This window comes from Myotis davidii, unplaced genomic scaffold, assembly GCF_000327345.1.
Source record: "Myotis davidii unplaced genomic scaffold, ASM32734v1 scaffold143, whole genome shotgun sequence".
Classification (NCBI taxonomy): domain Eukaryota; kingdom Metazoa; phylum Chordata; class Mammalia; order Chiroptera; family Vespertilionidae; genus Myotis; species Myotis davidii.
In genome coordinates, this window is record NW_006294876.1 from 5,911,725 (window position 1) to 5,930,055 (window position 18,331).

An 18,331-nucleotide genomic window follows, 5' to 3' on the forward strand; every position below is an offset into this window, starting at 1 on the left:
AAGGACATGTCTTGGGGTAAGCAGAAATTGATGGGGCAGGAGTCATCTGCTCAGTGAGCTCTGGTGTTTAGACAGGAGAATACTCATAGACTCTGCCTTAAGAAACCTCAGATTACTAGACATGTGAAAGCAAGGTTCATCAACTACAAGATAACACATGGTCCTGTAAGAATGTCCAAACCTGTAGAGAGTTTATTTCAGCCAAATTGATGACCAATTTGTTAAGTAGTGTTACCCCAATCTACACTAATAAAAGAGAAACATGCAAATTAACCATCACTCCGCTACACTCACAAGACACGCCCACCAGCCAATCAGGAGCAAGTATGCAAATTAACCCAACTAAGCTGGAGGTGGCCATGGAACTGGAGAGAGCAGGAGGCTTGGGCTGCCCCCAGTGATGGTGGAAGCCAAGCTTCCCACCTGCCCTAGCCAGCCCTGGGCTAGCTCAAGGCTACAAAGTTTCAATTACAGAAGATAAATAAATCCCAGATACCAGCTTCCAGCCAGCTGTGGCCTCTGCTCAAGGAGAGGCTGAAAAAAGAAAAAAAGGAGAGGCTGGGAGCTTGGGTCGTCGGGGGGCATAGCCAACCTGAAAATGGCCCTCAGCCCCTCATCCAGGCTGGCCAGGCACCCCAGTGGGACCCCCAACCTGATCCGGGACCCCCTTCAGGGCAAACCAGCCAGACCCCACCCATGCACCAAGCCTCTATCCTATATAATAAAAGGGTAATATGCAAACTGACCCTAACAGCAGAACAACTGGGAATTACTGGTCACTATGACACACACTGACCACCAGGGGACAGATGCTCAATGCAGGAGCTGCCCCCTGGTGGTCAGTGCACTCCCACAGGGAGAGCTCTGCTCAGCCACAAGCCAGGCTGATGGCTGCCAGTACAGCGGTGGTGGCGGGAGCCTGTCCTGCCTCCTAAGCAGCGATAAGGAAGTCCGACTGCAGCTTAGGCCTGCTCCCCACTGGCAAGTGGACATCCCCCGAGGGCTCCCGGGCTGCCAGAGGGATGTCTGACTGGCAGCCTAAGCCCAATCCCCTGGGGAGCAGGCCTACGCCAGTATGTGGACATCCCCCAAGGGGTCCCAGACTGTGAGAGGGCACAGGCTGGGTTGGGGGACACCTCTCCCACCCCCCCAGTGCACAAATTTTTGTGCACTGGCCTCTAGTCAATTCAATAAAGAGGGAAAAAAGAAAGAAAAATAAATAATAAATAAAAAGTCCTTAACTCTTAGAGACAAAACAAACAAAAACAACTCAGAGAGAAATCTCAGCAGAAGCAAAGTATTTTGGAATGATCAATAGGTGGAAAGTTCACTAAGTCTTGAGAAAAAGAAAGAAAGAAAGAAAACACCAAGAAAAGTAAAAAGAGAGAGAGATAAACAAGCAAAAAAAAAAAAAAGAATAAATTAAAAAAGCGGGAGCGGGAGGAGTCAATGAGATCACTTAGGGATAAAAAAGAGAAGAAACTGAGTTAGAATCCTGAGGAATACCAACAGGAATACCAGGATGTCTGCTTGGAATGACATCAACTGCTCACTTATTGATACACTGCTAAAAAAGTTTGATTTCTTTAAATGACCTACTGCCCTCCTTTTATTCAGTCCTGCACCCTCCTGCTATATTTGAGTGTAGCTTTGTGTCAATCTCTACATACAATCTACCAGTGCCTCTACATTGCTTACTGAGGTCTGTACAAGCATCTCAGACGACTTTAAATGTTCCTTAAAACCAGCCAAGCTGGAACACTCATCTCGCCTTCAGTACGCTTTCTGTTCATCCTATTACTAGTACCTCCGGTTAGAATACTAGTATATCCCTCTTCTCCAATCATTGTCTCTTCAAAACTTGCTTATCTTTCACCTACTGGTGACATTCTCCTTGAACCCCTTCCTGATCCTGATCCACCTTCTCTCCACTGGAGTAGTATGATCGCTCCCTCCTCTATTTTTCCAGTGCTTGCTATTTATAGCTTTCCTATGGCATTCATCAGATTTTGCTTTGCTTTTAATTTTCTCGGTTATTATACCCTTTCTACATCCACAGCTTGTACATACTCGAAACTGACTTTGTCTCCCTCATCTTTGTATCACAGAGGTACCTGGTTGAATTAAATTGGATTCCCGATTTATTGTTTCTAATGTTTGTTCTCATTCTGCGTCTTAGAATCACAATGCCATTCAGCTATAGTCCGCCATATAATGTTGTAATTTTTATCATCTTTCTGCAAAAACAAACAAGCACGCAGAGATTGAAAGTAGCCACGTAGGATGCTGTGATCATAAATTCCTAACAAATCTGGGTCATGGCAAGTAGTCATTCCTCGGCCTATAGCTTCCTTGACAAATCAATCTTTACCTTAAGTGAGCCTGTCTATTGTCTTTGTGCATCTAAGATAATATACCTTTGAAATGTCAGAATTATCTTCTTTTCCAGACCCCACAACTGCCAGCGCCAGAGCATGACACAGAAACCCATACCCTCATTCTGTTGCCCACATACCATCCTATGTGTTCTCAATGTTATTAGTTAATCCTGTACCCATCAAAGTGGCACCATTTTGTTTGTTTTTTTTAATCTAATCCTAGAGATCTGTCTGGTTTGCTCATCTTCCAACCCTTAATCTACCACCAATAAATTTTATGTAACCCTCCTAATGTCTCCTCCTTTTATTCTAACACACAACACAAGCTGCAAAACTGCCATTCTAGAGCATTTTCTCAATCCCCCGAGATTTGGTTTCTCAGCAATTGTCCTCAGTTTGGCTCAAATAAACTCATAAAAATTCTCTACAGGTTTGGACGTTTCTTACAAAGACAATTATCAACAGCCTTTTCTGATCAGATGACCAGGAAAAAAAATGGAGTGGGGGTGCGGTGGGGGAGGGCCAGTAGGAATATGCAGTAATTCATTTTTAAGAATAGCCTAATTTTGATTTACAACAAAGAAGTTCCAGGTCTTAGGAGCCAGGCACAAATGTAAATCTCACAGGCGGGTTGTCCTCCTCCTCCAAGCCTCTTCCCTCCCTCTCCTCCTCCTCCTCCTCACCTCCCTCACCCGGCCCGGGCCTCTCCACCCCTCCCACAGCCCGCCTCCCCTCCATCCCGGGGCAGCCACTGGCCCATAGGGCTCCCGGCGCCCTCGGTCACCGCGTCCACTTCCGCCCGGGAAGAAGGCGCCTCCCACTCGGCTCCCAGTGACCGTGGCTCCGGGCTCAGCGGGGCTGTGGCGTTGCCCCCTCCGGGTCTCGCCTCCTCCGCGCGGTAGACAGTTTGCTGGCGGCGACGAGGTACGTGCGCTTCCCGGTCGTAGAAACGCGCCGGATCTCAGCTCCACTAACTCAACGGGGTGTTGGCAAAAGGTACAGGAGGGCTTTGCCATGTGCACAGGTAATGAGCCTGGCAAGCCCATTTTCAAAAGCCGACTTTCATCGAAGCAGTACATTGTTACCGCAGAACAGCAGCCCTCGCCATTCCACCTGGGTGGGCATAGTTTCCTGTATTGTTTAGCCACGCATTTTGAAAATAGTTGAAATCGTACTGTGTAGAAACGCGTGTTCGTTTTTTCCCCAAAGGCTTGTCATTAGCCTTTCCTTCGTACCATTAAATACTCTCTGTAACCATTTTCCCCCAGTGAAACATTTGGGTTGTAGTTTTTACTACTCTTATGGGGGGAAATGAGAAGGTTTGCATCAAGATCGTTGGCCACATTTGGCGGTATTTTTTAAAGGGTGGCTATTCAGGGAGGAGGTGCTGGGTCTACGAGTGCGACGCGCTGGCTGCTGGGTACGTGCTGCCAAGCAGGAGTGCGCAGTCCACACCCACCGCCGTGGGTCGGGAAGCAGAAGTGTCGCCCTACCCAGGCCTTGCCAACAGCGGGTACTGCCATTTAGGTTTCTTGCTGATGGAAAATGCCGCCTGTTGCCTTCAAAAGACCATGTATAACGAGGTGGTCAGAAGGGAGCCCTGCGAGTATCCGGGGGAAATCCTATCTAGGTCTGAAAGCGCCCCAGGAAAGGTCAAAGGCAGCTGCGCCCTGGCGTGCTCCCAGGCCAGCGCGCGCGCACCGCGCCCAGCTTTCTCCTTAAGGCTGTCTGAGCACGCACGGAGAGAAAACACTAGTTCGACTGCTGTCAAATCATCATCGGGGGAGCTGGCGTTCACAGACTCGTCTAAGGAGGGGCAGGGGCCTGCCTTCCCCTGCAGGATCGCAAATCGGTTTCCAGGCACGTTCCTACAGTGTTTACCCAGGGAAAGGAAAAACGCCCAGTCTTCCATTCCCCGCTAGCCACCGCCCCTCCCGTATTATCTTTCAGTGTTGCTTTTGCGGAGCAGCTTGCAGATGGTTTCTATTTCTAAATCTCCGAAGCTTCCAGAAATGTATTCCTATACTTCTTTGCATGTTACAGCCCCATCTCCGCCAATCTCCTTCGCTCGTCAAAACCTGTTTTCTCCATTCCTGGCGGAGATCTTGACTGCGTTGGGAAGTATGACTTCCGAGTTATTTAAATCCTGGGGCTGGGGGTGTGAAAGCAGGAAAACCACACTTGCTCACCAAACGTTAGACCCATTTCTCGCCTTTCTGACTTCCGGCGAGAAAAAGGGAATGTTGTTCAATTATACTGTTAGAAGACAAAATTTTCCGCAAAAAGGTCAAGTCACGACTCTCGCACAGATATAAAAATGAGCATGTGTTAACGGTTCTGTTTAATTTATTAAAGAGGGGACCAGGAAGATATTATAACTGGTTAAAAAAAGGAGTCAAGCCCGCCGGCATGGCTCAGTGGTTGAGCGTCGACCTAAGAACCAGGAGGTCCCTGTTCGATTCCCAGTCAGAGCACATGCCCGGGTTGCAGGCTCCATCCCCAGTGTGGTGCATGCAGCAGGCAGCCGATCAATGAGTCTCTCTCATCATTGATGTTTCTATCTCTCTCCCCATCACTCTTCCTCTCTGAAATCAATTTTAAAGTATTTTTTTAAAAAAGAAGTCAAGAAGGACAAATTTACATGGAGTAGAGGACTGCCTGGGGAAGGTAACCTTCGGATAGGAGCATGGCAGCCTCTCGGGATTTGCAGATCCAGTGCGCACCAGTGATCGCCATGGGCTTGTAATTTGTGGAGGCACTTGCTGTGTGAAGCAGGGCTGGAGGCTGTGCAGGGGAAGATTACTCATTCATGACACTTGTTAAAGAACAGGGCAGACCCTATTCAGGGCCACCGCGACAGGCGTATGGACCAGTGTAATGGGATTTTGCAGTAGGAGAGAGATTGGGCTCCGCTCTGCATACAAGGAAAAGTGGGGATTTGTAGTCAAGGATCTGAGCAGAGAGGTCTGTGGAAGGAAAACTACTAACGAAGCATGAGGGTTCGGGGAATCCTGCTAACTGACTTGACAGGATTTTGGCAGAAGACAAAGCCAAGGGCATTAGACATCACCTGGGGGATGGCAAAGGGTGCGGGTCAGGATCAGATATGGAGGGTGGGGCATTCTGATAAACTGATTTAGCAGGATTCTTACTAAAACTGGGCAATGCAGAGATGGACTTGGAAGCCCAAAGGTCAGGGCCCAATGGAGAAGAGGGCTCAGAGGAGTTTGGTCAAGGAGAGAATCTTTGTCAAGGGACCATCCGTGTGGAGGGGAGTGGGCTTGGCAGTCATTCACACAGATGTGGCATCTTGCATGAATGTTATGGGGGGGACCACGGGCGTTAGTTATGAATTCAGTGTGGCATTGCCAATGAGCGTGCCCATTAGGGTGTCCTCTGCAGGAGCACGTCTTGGCCAGCCCTGATGCCATAAAGAGGCCCCTGGCTCCTAGAGGCTTCCCCAGTGGGGACCAAAGAGCTGGCCTCAAGGGTGGCAGGATGTGTTGCCAAGCCCAGCTGCCCTGATACAGAAAAGCCTTTCTGGACACACATTTTCTGAGGACCCCATCATCCATGTCAGACCCACAGCCCATCCTTTCTAGGAGGAAACTGAAGCCTTAACACTCACAATGAATGACTCTGTAAGGTCATATAGAAAAAACAGTTTCAATGGAAAAGTACTCACTGTCCACAGCACACCCTTCTGGGCTGTCTGATTCTAGCCCTGTTCATTGTATTTGAATGAGATTGCAACTCTTTGAAAGTTGTGGGTAACTGATAGATTTGTAAATTCGGTCCTATCTGATAGAGATTTAATTGGCTTCTTCCCCTCCAGTGGAAAATCTGTTTTGTCTCCCCTTGCAATTCATCTCAATCCTCCTTTATGACATATAAATTTGTGTCCTTTTCCCTTGTCCTTTGAACCAGTTACATAACACCTATCTCATTCCCTCCTGTCATATGTGTAAAATAAAATCTTTAATGTATTCATCTTATATCTATGGTTTTCCTTTTTTTTAAAAAAAATTACCTTTTAACAAATGTGTCTTTTGGGGGGAAAGAACCATATCTTGAAAGGTCTATGCATATAGAAAATTTCTTTAGTCAAGGGTATGTTCCCTAAGGCTCTCACCCCACGAGGGGGTACAGTCTGTAGAAACCGCCCTGCCCACCGTGACCTTGGCCCTGTTCACACAGGCTGCTGTGCCACGTGAAGGGTCTGGCAGGAGCCCAGACTTCCACACACAGCACACCCAGTCCTGTCCTGGCACCTCCCCTTTCTGCAGGAGGATAACCTTGCAGGATCAGTCCAGAGAGTGGGTCTCCTGGCTGTAAACACTTCTTCTGGAGAGTGGATATCAACTGAAGATAAAGTTAAAATACTCAGATTCAAGGCTAATTTGGAAGGATCAGGATTTTCCGTGGTCTCCTCGCCCTCAGGACAGCCCAGGTAAGAATCAGCCCAAGGAATCAGCTCCCAACAACAGTGCAGTGGACATAAAATGCACTGCTACAGATACTGGATTGTTCTGACTTCTCTTACTAATCATCATTTTATAATGTAGCTTATGAACAAAAACCGTGCAAAATAGAATCAAATATCCTGTGATCAAATGGCTAGCTCTTAATTTCTCTCTCCTTAAAATTATGTTATTTCTAGTTACGAACATGTAGAATGTTCTGCAAAGTACATGATATAACAGCTGCACCCATATTCACGTGACCCAGATTTTTAAAAAACATTATCTTTTTTCTTATGTATTTCAAATCAAAACTTTTTAAGGAAATAAAATACAACAAATAAAATTAAAGACAATAATCTCCTTTCCCCGCCAATAACCACTCTCTAATGGTCATGTGCTTCATTCTCTTGAGTTAAACGTTAAAACCCTATATTTATTAAGAATATATGTATTATTTGGGGGTTTTAGTATTTACTTAGATTAAAAAAGCTACCGTCATTGTTATAGCATTATGTTTTTGAGATTTATCATATTGATATGTATAGTTTGTTCATTGAACTGCTATGCAGTATTCCTTTTATGAGTTTTTTTGTGTGCCCTAGGGTTGCCATAAACTGGGTGAGTTAAAACAACAGAAATTTATTCTCTCAAAAACTTATTCAGTTGTGGAGGCCTGAAGTCCTAAATGATGGTGTTGGTCGGACCGTGCTCTTCTTCAGACCTTTAAAGGAGAATACCTCCTTGCCTGTCTCCCAGTTTCTGGGGTTGAGTGGCCATCCCTAGGGTCCTTGGTTTGCGGATGCATCGCTCCTTCTCTGCTGTGTGTCTGTCTCTATACCCACATTTCCCTCTTCTGGCAAGGACACCAGTCAGTAATTAGATGAGCACCACCCTCACCAGGACGACCTCATCCTAACTCGATTACCCTCTGTGAAACCCTGTTAATGAATAAGGTCCCATTCACAGGTTCTGGGGTCAGGACTTGACCTATCCTTTTTGGGGGACAGAATTCAAACCACAACAATGAATGAATCACAGTTTATCCCATTCTTCTCCTCATGGTCAATTAGTTGCTTCCAATTTTTGACATCATATCTATGCTACCAAGAATGTACTTCCATACCACCCACTGCATGTATGCATGGGCACACACACACACACACACACATACGCGTGTGCGCGTGCGCGCATGCACACACACGTGAAGCTCTCTAGGGAATATACCAAGTGGTGGGATTTCTGGGTTGCAGGGTGTCTTCATCATTGCTAGACCTTGATATACATAAATTTAGAGTTTGTATCAGCTTATATTCCATGGACACCATCTCTTAGTGTTAACGCACTTATTGACAATCTTCAAGATGACGTAAAATGGTATGACATACATAAGTTTAGAGTTTGTATCAGCTTATATTCCGTGGACACCATCTCTTAGTGTTAACGCACTTGACAATCTTCAAGATGACGTAAAATGGTATGTTATTGATGTTGTTTATATAATTTTCTTAAATACTAGTGACCTTGATTATCTTTTCATATCATTCAGGTGTTCCCTTTTGTGAATGGCCCACTCAGTATCTTTGGAGCATTTTTCTGTTGATGTTGTCTTTTTCTTCTTGATTTATAAGAATTCTTCATATATTTTATCTACCAGGAGGCAGCCAATTGATGATTTCCTCTCTTATCGATGTTTCTATCTCTCTATCCCTCTCCCTTCCTTTCTCTCTAAAATTCAATTAAAATATATAAAAAATAAAGGTAGATAGGCTAGTACAAAGGATGCTTCTGAACTGACCACCCGGTTCCAACACTGTGACACAGGGACACGCTCTCTTCCACTGCCACCATCCGCTGGGCTATTCTGAAGCAAATACCAGACCTCTGGTCATTGTTTCTGTAGGGACATCTTTGGGTTCAGTGTTTCCATGTTCTCCTTTCCGATGGTACCTCGACATTTAAAAATTCATTTTGAGAATCTGTCTCATATAGTGAATTTAATCTATTTCTATTTATTTGGATCTATTTCAGCCACATACTTTCTCCCATTGCAGTGGATAGGTGTAGTTTTTCTTTCCTCTCCTCTCCTGCTTTCAGTTTGTTTGGTGAAGCTTGCTAGGTAGGTCCTGTCCTCATTCCTCCCTACGCTATCACCATAATTTCTCCTGATTATTGTTTATTTGGAGCGCTTCCTCCCATGTGGCACTTTATAGTGAGTTCCTTTTTCCATGGGTAGCATTTTCGGCCTGGATTGTGAAAGCCTGGCTATAAAATAGATTTGCTTTTGCTTCTGCCAGATGCCCAGGGCCAGTTATGTTCATTACTCAGCCAGGTTTTCCTACTTGAAATAAAGGATCTTGTAAATTGGGGTGATGGTTTCTTTTTATAACCTCCCAGGCTTCCTCACACATTCCACAGTGTTTCTTTGCTATAGTTTCTTATTTATCCCACTAACTCTGAACCCTTGAGGCTCTGGTGTTGCGTGGAGAGGTCTCAGCTACAAATCCCATCTCATGGGTTCCCAAGGCCTGACTGGACCCAGAATCCAGACTGGGTTAGGCTGGTCCCAGGTCTGGCCTATCTCCAGCCTCGCCGGGCTCTCAGGCAGCATCTGCTTCCGCCACCCTCACCCTGGTTTTGGCTTCCTCTCCAGTTCCAGCCCTGGTGCTGTTCCCTTCGTCCTATGAGCTCCACCATGTTGTGTTCTTGTTTGCTGGTTACACTCACTCTGGTATTTCTAGAGTTTGCAATGTGAACCGAGTCTTATTAGCTCCAACCTGAGGTGTTGCCAGAACCAGCAGCCAACATTGTTTTCTTTTCTTTCAGAAAACAGATATTAAAGGTGTGCCTCATAGACATTACACATATTAAAGGTATATGAGAATATGTTAAGCTAATATAAAGTTGTTTCCTGTGATGTCTTCAGATGGACCAAATACCAGCACTCATTTCTTGCATGAGTATACAGGAGTAGAGTTAAAATTAGTATTTTCTGTAATCTTGATTGTAGTTTATTTACTGTTCAAAATCTTCAGACTTGCTCCATTTGGAATATAAGACATGTTTTTCTCTCTACAGCCCGACTTAAATATCTCCAATGGCTAACGAAGCTCATCCTTGTCCCTGTGACATTGGCCATAAGATGGAGTATGGAGGGATGGGGCGTGAAGTTCAAGTGGAGCATATCAAGGCTTATGTCACCAGATCCCCTGTTGACGCTGGCAAAGCCGTGATTGTCATTCAAGATATATTCGGTTGGGAGATGCCCAATACCAGATACATGGCTGACATGATCTCGGGAAATGGATACACGTGCGTATAAAATTCTATTTCTTCGATAAAATCCATGGGCATTTCTGTGATCTATGTTGCGTTCCCTTCAGAGAAAACAAAAACAACCCCCAAATCCCTGACTGTATTCTTTTTGTAAAAAACTATTTCTTTTGCTGACACTATTACAGATGTCCCCTTTCCCCCCTCTTTTGCCCACCTCCACCCAGCTCCTTCCCCCTTCCTTCTGGCTATCACCACACTATTGCCTGTGTCCACAGGTTATGCATATGTGTTCTTTGGCTAATCTCACCTTCTCTTATCCAGTCCCTAATTTACATTATCTACTTCCTTATCTCTCTGGGGTGCGGGTACCTGGGAAATGTCATATGAAACTTAAAACACCCACCTGCTGTCCACCAGAGGCCGCCGAATCCCCAGGCTTCAGGTCTTCCTGGGGATGCCCTCAATGTGGGGCCCTGTGGGGCACAGGTTCAGGACATGTGTCCTTGGGTAGACCTCGCTAGCTCTGAGATGACCCATTACTTGGCCCTTGGAGCATGTCAGCCTCGGACTATCATGACCCGTCTGAATTAGACTGGGTTCCAGCACCGGCCCAGTGAGACCTCACTGTCTCTCAAAGGTTCTGCCTTTGTCGGGTCGCATGGCGAATGCTGCCACCTGTTCGCTTTTCACCTGCCCTGGTGTTGGTAACAGCTACAGTGACGCCTGGAGGAACCACTCCTTCCTCTCCAGCTTCAGAACGCGTGAACCCCAGCAAGCCCTGAGTTTGGAGCACCCCATTTCCTTTGTTTCCTCCAAAAGAGAAGCTGGAAATCAAAGGGTGCACCTTCCGGGTTTTCCTATGAAAAGAACCCAATTTAAAGGAAGCAGCCCCCCTGCTGTGTGATGCAGATTTAGTGTTGACTAAAAAGAGGGTTCACGTGATTTTTCACTTTTTAATATCCTCCAATTTATTTTAAAGATGAGTCAATTTAACATCCCAGCGGCAAGCCGGGTAATAAAACAAAGGACAGCCAGCCCGATTGCCTCTGGCTCAGCCAGCCCCTGCGTGCAGGCTGTGAAGGGCTGTTGTCGTCCCCACGACCCCTCCTCATTGTTCTCATTTCCCCGGGTAGGAAACCAGGGCGTGAAGACCGAGGTGCCTCAGGTCACCCAGCCCGAGCAACTGATCCAATGGGGCTGCGGCTTCTGTTGTTTCAGGTGGTTGCTTTGGTTGAGATAAAGAGTTCGGACCCTGTGAGTTACAGAGCCCTTCACACGTGTACAACTCATTTTTCTCTCAAAGTAATCCTCTGAGGTCGGGCGGGGCCGAGTGCAGTCTGTTTCTCAGATGGAGAACATGGGCCTGGACATTGTTAGATGATTGAAAGGTATCCTTTAAGAAGAGGAAGAGGAAGAAAATGGTAAAGATACAAATTATGAACAACAAATATGCATCTATCAACAAGTGAATCTAAGAATCAAGTGAATAAATAATCTGATGAACAGAATGCCCTGGTGATTATAATAGAATCAGGGCCATAGAAAGGGAATGGACTGACTATTCTTGGGGGGAAAGGGGTGTGGGAGATGCAGGAAGAGATTGGACAAAAATTGTGCACCTATGGATGAGGACAGTGGGTGGGGAGTGAGGGCGGGGGTGGGGCGGGAACTGGGAGGAGGGGAGGTATGGGGGAAAAAAGAGGAACAAATGTAATAATCTGAACAATAAAGATTTAAATTAAAAAAAAAAAAGAAAACGGGGCAGACGATGCAGTACTGGGGCTGGAATTTACCTTCTTCTGACCCAAATGTCAGTGTCCTCTCTGCCCCTGCAGGAGGCGCCGTGTTCCCCCATCTGAGGCGACAGCCCTTTGTTTTGGGAAGCCAGTCTCTGGGTGGGTCAGTGCTGGTCTCACCCTCCTGGGTGGACTTGCGGGGAAGATCGTGAAAGGGAGCGGAATAAAACGCCCCGAATGTGCTGCTTGGCACGGGCATTGCTTGGGGCTGAAGGCGCTCAAGCCCAGCAGACTCAAGAAAAACTTTTACCTCTCCCATAATTACCTAAAAGAGTTTAGGCAGGGGCCTGACCCAGAAAGAGCGCGATTACCAGAGATAACTTTTGCCTGAATGACCTACCTGTGGGCAGGACAGACTTCTAAATACCAACCCCCTGGTCTTTTATTGTCCTGTGACTTAATCTTCCCTTTAAAGCCCTATCTGGGTCCTTAGCGCAGGGTGGCATATAGCTTCAATTGTCTGTCTGACTGCCTTTAGGTCTCATATTTTTATGAGGCTCCTGTACATGTGAAATTGTTGACATAAGTAATGTTCAAACCTGGAGAAAATTTTTATAAGAGTTTATTTGAACCAAACTGAAGACATGTGCCAGGGAGCAAGATCTCCCATGCTCCTGAGAATAACAGGAAGTAGTAAATGGCACATTTCGGAATTAAGGAGGGAAAGCATGGAAGATTACATGAGATGGGAGAAGCAAGGTGGGGATTGAATTACAGGAGAGTTAACAAGAGTATGTGCTCTTCTGAGGGTGGTTATGCTTATTTCAAATATGTGTTAACCTAGATGCCCAGAAACAATGGACCCGGCTTGCTTAAGGCAAACAAAAACCTTTTACTAAAAAAGTATATTCCTGGGACATAACTACCCACCACCAGCTGCCCAGTTAAGGAATTTATGATCAGATGACCCTGTGAGGTTACTTTCCATAGAACCCCCTTTTTTAAAAAAAATATATTTTATTGATTTTTTACAGAGAGGAAGGGAGAGATATAGAGAGTCAGAAACATCGATGAGAGAGAAACATCGATCAGCCGCCTCCTGCACATCCCCCACCGGGAATGTGCCCGCAACCCAGGTACATGCCCCTGACCGGAATCGAACCCGGGACCTTTCAGTCTGCAGGCCAACGCTCTATCCACTGAGCCAAACCGGTCTCGGCAGAACCCCTTTTTTTCATCCACATAATCGGATTTGTTTTTCACCTGTTCGTCTGTCTTATGTCAATACTAGAGGGATCGGGCCTAAACCAGCAGTAGGACATCCCTCTTGCAATTCGGGACTGCTGGCTCTTAACTGTTCACCTGCCTGCCTGCCTGATCCCCCTAACTGCCTCTGCCTTGGCCCCACCACCATGGCTTTGTCCCGGAAGGACGTCTGGAAGATGTCTGGTCTAATTAGCATATTACCCTTTATTAATATAGATAATTATCAGACCAGCCAAAGAACCTGGAAGGGAAGGAGGGAAATGTTTTCCTCCCCTACAATCAACATGGACTCGGGCAAGCTGGCTGTTCGCCGTGGCCCCTTTTAGAACCCTCATTAGACTACACCATCCGGCAGGAAACTGTGCCCTGCTGGCATGCTGGGTGGAGCTAGGGAAAATTGCTTGGTCATAGTGACTGGACATGCTAACCAGGTGTGCCCTTCGGACCTGAGGCTAATGTGAAAGGCCAGCTGAGAGGTTTGGGGACAGGAGGAGCCCACCCTACTCCAGGCCCTTGCTGGTGGGTCCCCTTGTCCTTTGCGGCAATATCTCCTGGGGTGTGTGCACTGCTGAGTCGCCTGGTCACTTTAGATGGGCTGGGCTATAAACAGGCTGCCAGAGGCCGTGCCCCTTCGGTTGTGAAATCCGAGATGGTTTGGCCTAGTGCCAGTTGGCCTCTTTGCTGTGATCAAAGTTGGTCCTTGTGGCCGTGACTTCTCTTTTCCTTTGAGTGAGAACCGCCAACGTAGCACATTTCTTAATGAATGTAGGCAAACACTGAGTCCCAACAGCAACAGAAACTAAGATCAATTACTGTCCCTAATTTACAGAACCATCGTTCCAGACTTCTTCGTAGGGCAGGAGCCATGGCACCCCTCTGGGGACTGGTCCACTTTTCCAGAGTGGTTGAAAACAAGGAATGCCAGAAAGATCGATAAGTAAGTAATCGGCGGGTGTGGCTGTGTTTGTGGTGTTCCCCCCCTCCCCCCGGGAACCCAGGAGAGCAGAGTCCTGAGGGAGAGGTGGGTCTGGCTTCACTGTCCAGACACCTACCCTCCCTCCGAGTAGGACTTGGATGGCCGTGACCCTCGAATTAAGTACATTGCTTCTAGCTGAAAATGCCTTCTGAGTTGTTCCAAATAACCAATTTGCAAATGAACTGTTTGCAAAGCAAGGGCTACTGCCCTTAGTCCCCTCATGGCTTAAGTGGTCCTGGTGGCTTTCCAAATCTTTCTCTACTCTTTGGATACAGAGTGGGTTAGGCGGGGGAAGTCAATGTGCCAAGTCAGAGAGTTTGGGGAGCTGCCCAGTTGTGACTGGTGCCTGTTGAGAGGGGAGGAGCCTGGGGTGCTGGGCAGGGACAGATCTCGGGGTCAGGTCTTAGAGCCATGCTGTGGCCTTTGGCCTTTACGCTGAGGCTAGGGAAGGCTGTCGCTCCGCTTTCAGCTGGGCAGTGAGCTGGTAGGATTTGCTGGTCGTTGGAAAGAGCCTGCCTGCAGCCCTGTCAGGTGGCTGGAGGAGTTGGCTTGGCAGGGAGACTTGCCAGGAGAAGCGTCACTCGTCACTGGGCAGGAGGGGGTGAGGAGGCAGCTCAGAAAGTAAGAATCTCAGAACCTCAAGGAAGAGCTGCAGATAACCCCCGTTATCTGCCTAGTGCCCTTCCCAGGGCCTCACAAAATACCTCTTGATTCATGAGTAACTTTTCTTTCTGTTCCAGAGAGGTGGATGCTGTCTTGAGGTATCTGAAACAACAGTGTCACGCCCAGAAAATTGGTGTCGTGGGATTCTGCTGGGGAGGAGTTGCTGTCCATCACGTGATGATGAAATACCCAGAATTCAGGGCAGGGGTGTCTGTGTACGGTAAATCTGCCTTGTACAGTTTACACAGTGAACAGAGGAGAATTCGTGGGTGACCATGCCATGAGCCTCTTCCCAAGCTAAGGGTCCCAGGTGTAACACAAAACCCAGTGGTCATGAAATTGGCTTTAAAAGTCTGAAAGTTCAGGTGAAGGTTTGTACTGCAGTAACCAGAGGATGTCACTGTGAGTAGGGAGACCTGGGTCCCAAAAGTGTTGCTTTGGGAGAGTCACCTGATGTCTGTTTCTTCACTTGGGACAAAGGGGATAACATTTGTTTCTGTGATAATGGTTAATACTAAGCAATATTTTCATGAAGTATATTTAGAAAAGATTTTTCCAAGACAAAAATTATTCTCAACTGCACCCTCCCCCCCCGCCACACACACTCTATAAAGAAGGTTTACATTACATTTCAGAGTAAGTTTTCCTTACTCTGAAATGTAAATAGCAACATAAACATGTCAGCCCAAACAAACCAAAGGTATCATAGCACTGATAAAAACATTCTGTCTGTGTACAGAAATGGCACACTAAGTTCACAATATAGAAGCACTCAGACCATAAAAAATCGTTAAAAAAAAAAAAGAAGAAGAAAATTTGGCCTTCTTTCAAATATATATCATATAGTTATATTAATGATTCTCGTTTGGCTTAATGTTCCTCACTGTAGTATTTTTGTTTAGTTTTAGCATTAAAAAATCCCTTTAAGTATTTATTTTACATGAAAGGAGTAAATTTTCAGTTGTCACCGGGATTGTTGGAACATGCAGTCCCTTTGTGCCAATTAGCGAAAGGTGCTCCTGCGTGAACAGCTCTCTGGCACCCTCTTCTGGCCTCTGTTGCACAGTGCAGGGGCTGTGGAGTGGCAGGTCATCAAATTGCTGTCCAGCCATGCATGCGGTGGGGCGGGGAGCGTGCGTGGCCATCTGTCCTGTGGCTCTCTGACTCCTAGAGAGGACTTACAGGTGAGGGGAGGCTATCTAGGTTACTTAGCTTCGCTTTGCTGCCACCAGGAAATGGGAGGAAAAGCCAGCCATTATTTTCTCCCTCCTACTGACTAGGACTCTCCTTGACCAAACTCGAGTCAGGCTCCTCTATTCCTCTCCGAGTAGGCTCAGACCTTCAACTCTGTCCTTGGCTGACTGGGTCAGTTTAGGGAGGAACCCTCACCTTTAATACCTGATCAAATTCCTCATCCCTTCCCTCCCTTGTCCCCCCCCCCCCCCCCCCCCCCGACCCCCATCCTCTATATCTTGTCCCCTGGCCTGCCTTCCGCAGGAATCCTGCCAAGCTGTCTGGATTCTATCTCTCTCCTCGCTTCCCCCGATATTTCCTCTTAGTTTTCCTGTCCCCATCCTGCAGGCATCGTCAAGGATTCTGATGATGTGCACAGTTTGAAGAACCCCACGTTGTTCATTTTTGCAGAAAACGATGCTGTGATTCCTCTTGATCAAGTAAGTTGGCATCTTTTCTCTTTGCATATTTAATAACATGATTTGACATTTGGGGGAAACATACCAAAATGTTCATTGGTTGCTCCAAATATTTTTCAACATTAAGTTTTCAAGAAGTTTTCATTTTTAACATTAGTTTTAAAGTTGGGTTTCATTGGGGATGTACAGGGTGATTTCAACCCTCCCCAGAGTGCTCTTGGCATGACCTGGTTACCAGGCATGGATGAGGCCCTGCCTCCTGTCCCCACATGTGCAATCTTGGAGTTGGTAAGGGAAACGCAGATGAAAATTGTGGTTCAAAAGCAGTCATTTAGAAATTATTGTTATTATTCATAAGCAATACTTTATATTAATACATATTTCAAATAGTTTATACTTGAATATGTTGAAATTTATATTAAATATATTGAATATTGTATATTATATATACTTGGATAAGTTAAATTATACAATTTAAAATAGTTTATGTTGTATTGTTTTTATATTGCCCCGAATTCTCTCCTTTGCCAAAGGTAAGGACTGTGTTGGTTGTAACATTAAAAGTAAAAAATTCATTATGGCTATGGAACTCAATTTAAAGCATTTTTGTTGAATTTCTTTTATGAGGAGATTTAGAGATTAGGAAATATCATTTCATCGTGAAAATCTTTGCATACCAGGTCTCTTCGCTGACCCAAAAGTTGAAAGAACACTGCAAAGTGGAATATCAAATTAAAACATTTTCCGGGCAAACTCATGGGTTTGTGCATCGAAAGAGAGAAGATTGTTCACCTGAAGATAAGCCCTATATTGACGAGGCAAGAAGGAATTTACTCGAATGGCTGAGCAAGTACGTTTAGCAGGGGCCAATGCAAACTTTTCTCATGATAGTGTTTGTCTGGAAATTGGCTTTGAAATATTTAATCATTTAATTTAATTTCTACTTTGTATAAAATAAATCAAGGAATCCTGAAATTCATTACTTCACCTGAAACACAGATTCAGTAGGAAATGTTTGTTAATGTATGAAATAATTTTTTAATATGTACCTAAAATAGCCCTGGTTGGTTTTGCTCAGGGATAGAGTGTCAGCCTGCTGACTCAAGGGCCCAGGGTTCGATTCTGGTCAAGGGCACATGGCCAGATTGCGGGCTTGATCCCCAGTAGGGGGCGTGCAGGAGGCAGCCAGTCGATGATTCTCTCTCATCATTGATGTTTCTCTCTCCCTCCCTCTTCTTTCCTGTCTGAAATCAATAAAAATATATTAAAAAATATGTACCTAAATAAAAATTTTAAAAATAGGTTAGTACCTGAAGAATTTGATTGGTAGAGTAATATCCTAAAGTCAGAAAAAATCCTGGGGCTATTCTGAACCAGCTGACAGCTCAGGTGTAACCTTTCTGTTCTCCAGTGGAGGACATCTTTTAAAATGACTAATGTTGCAAAGCCATGGAAGCATGAACTGTAAACTCAGATAAAAGTCCAACTTAATTAGATGTTTACCTTTGTCTTAATACAAATAATTTCACCTTAATATCTTGCACTATGAGAACCAGAGATTAAAATAGAGGTCCATGGACCTAATTATATCAAGCTAATAAACCTTTGAGTTTTTGAATTTGTGGCTTTTTTTCTAGAAGCTAATTAAAAAATGATGGATTGGAGTTACCATCCAGCTGTCTCCCAGGCATTTTTGGGCCCCAGAGTTTGGGGCTGTATCAAAAAGCACTCATGCATTCAATCAGAATTAAAATGAAATCAAATACAAAATTCAGCTCCTCAGTAGCCCTGCCACACGTTGGGCGCTCAGTAGCCGCGTGTGGTCAGTGGGAACCATATGGGGCAGTGCTCACTAGTGAAGGCCCTCCACCTCCTGTTGACTTTCTGTACTCCTGTTACCCCCCCGTGACAGCTCTTTCCAGTT

The 18,331-nt window shown here is 45.7% G+C and overlaps 1 protein-coding gene across 7 annotated transcripts in view; it reads left to right on the forward strand.

The window, feature by feature from the left end:
• The first annotated feature begins 3,142 nt into the window (after positions 1–3,142).
• CMBL (carboxymethylenebutenolidase homolog (Pseudomonas)) overlaps positions 3,143–18,331 on the forward strand; it is a 29,239-nt gene continuing 14,050 nt past the window's right edge. Inside the window, exons 1-7 of one of the 7 annotated variants that reach the window (XM_006769459.2) lie at positions 3,143–3,302; positions 6,665–6,828; positions 9,917–10,150; positions 13,946–14,053; positions 14,833–14,975; positions 16,337–16,428; positions 17,088–17,257. In XM_006769459.2, the coding sequence (XP_006769522.1) occupies positions 9,936–10,150; positions 13,946–14,053; positions 14,833–14,975; positions 16,337–16,428; positions 17,088–17,257 (728 nt within the window). In that variant the 5' untranslated portion in view covers positions 3,143–3,302; positions 6,665–6,828; positions 9,917–9,935. Of the gene's footprint in view, positions 3,403–6,664; positions 6,829–9,689; positions 9,712–9,916; positions 10,151–13,945; positions 14,054–14,832; positions 14,976–16,336; positions 16,429–17,087; positions 17,387–18,331 lie in introns of those variants that run through there. The other 6 variants (XM_006769458.2, XM_006769462.2, XM_006769461.2 and 3 more) reach the window with 6 other exon arrangements.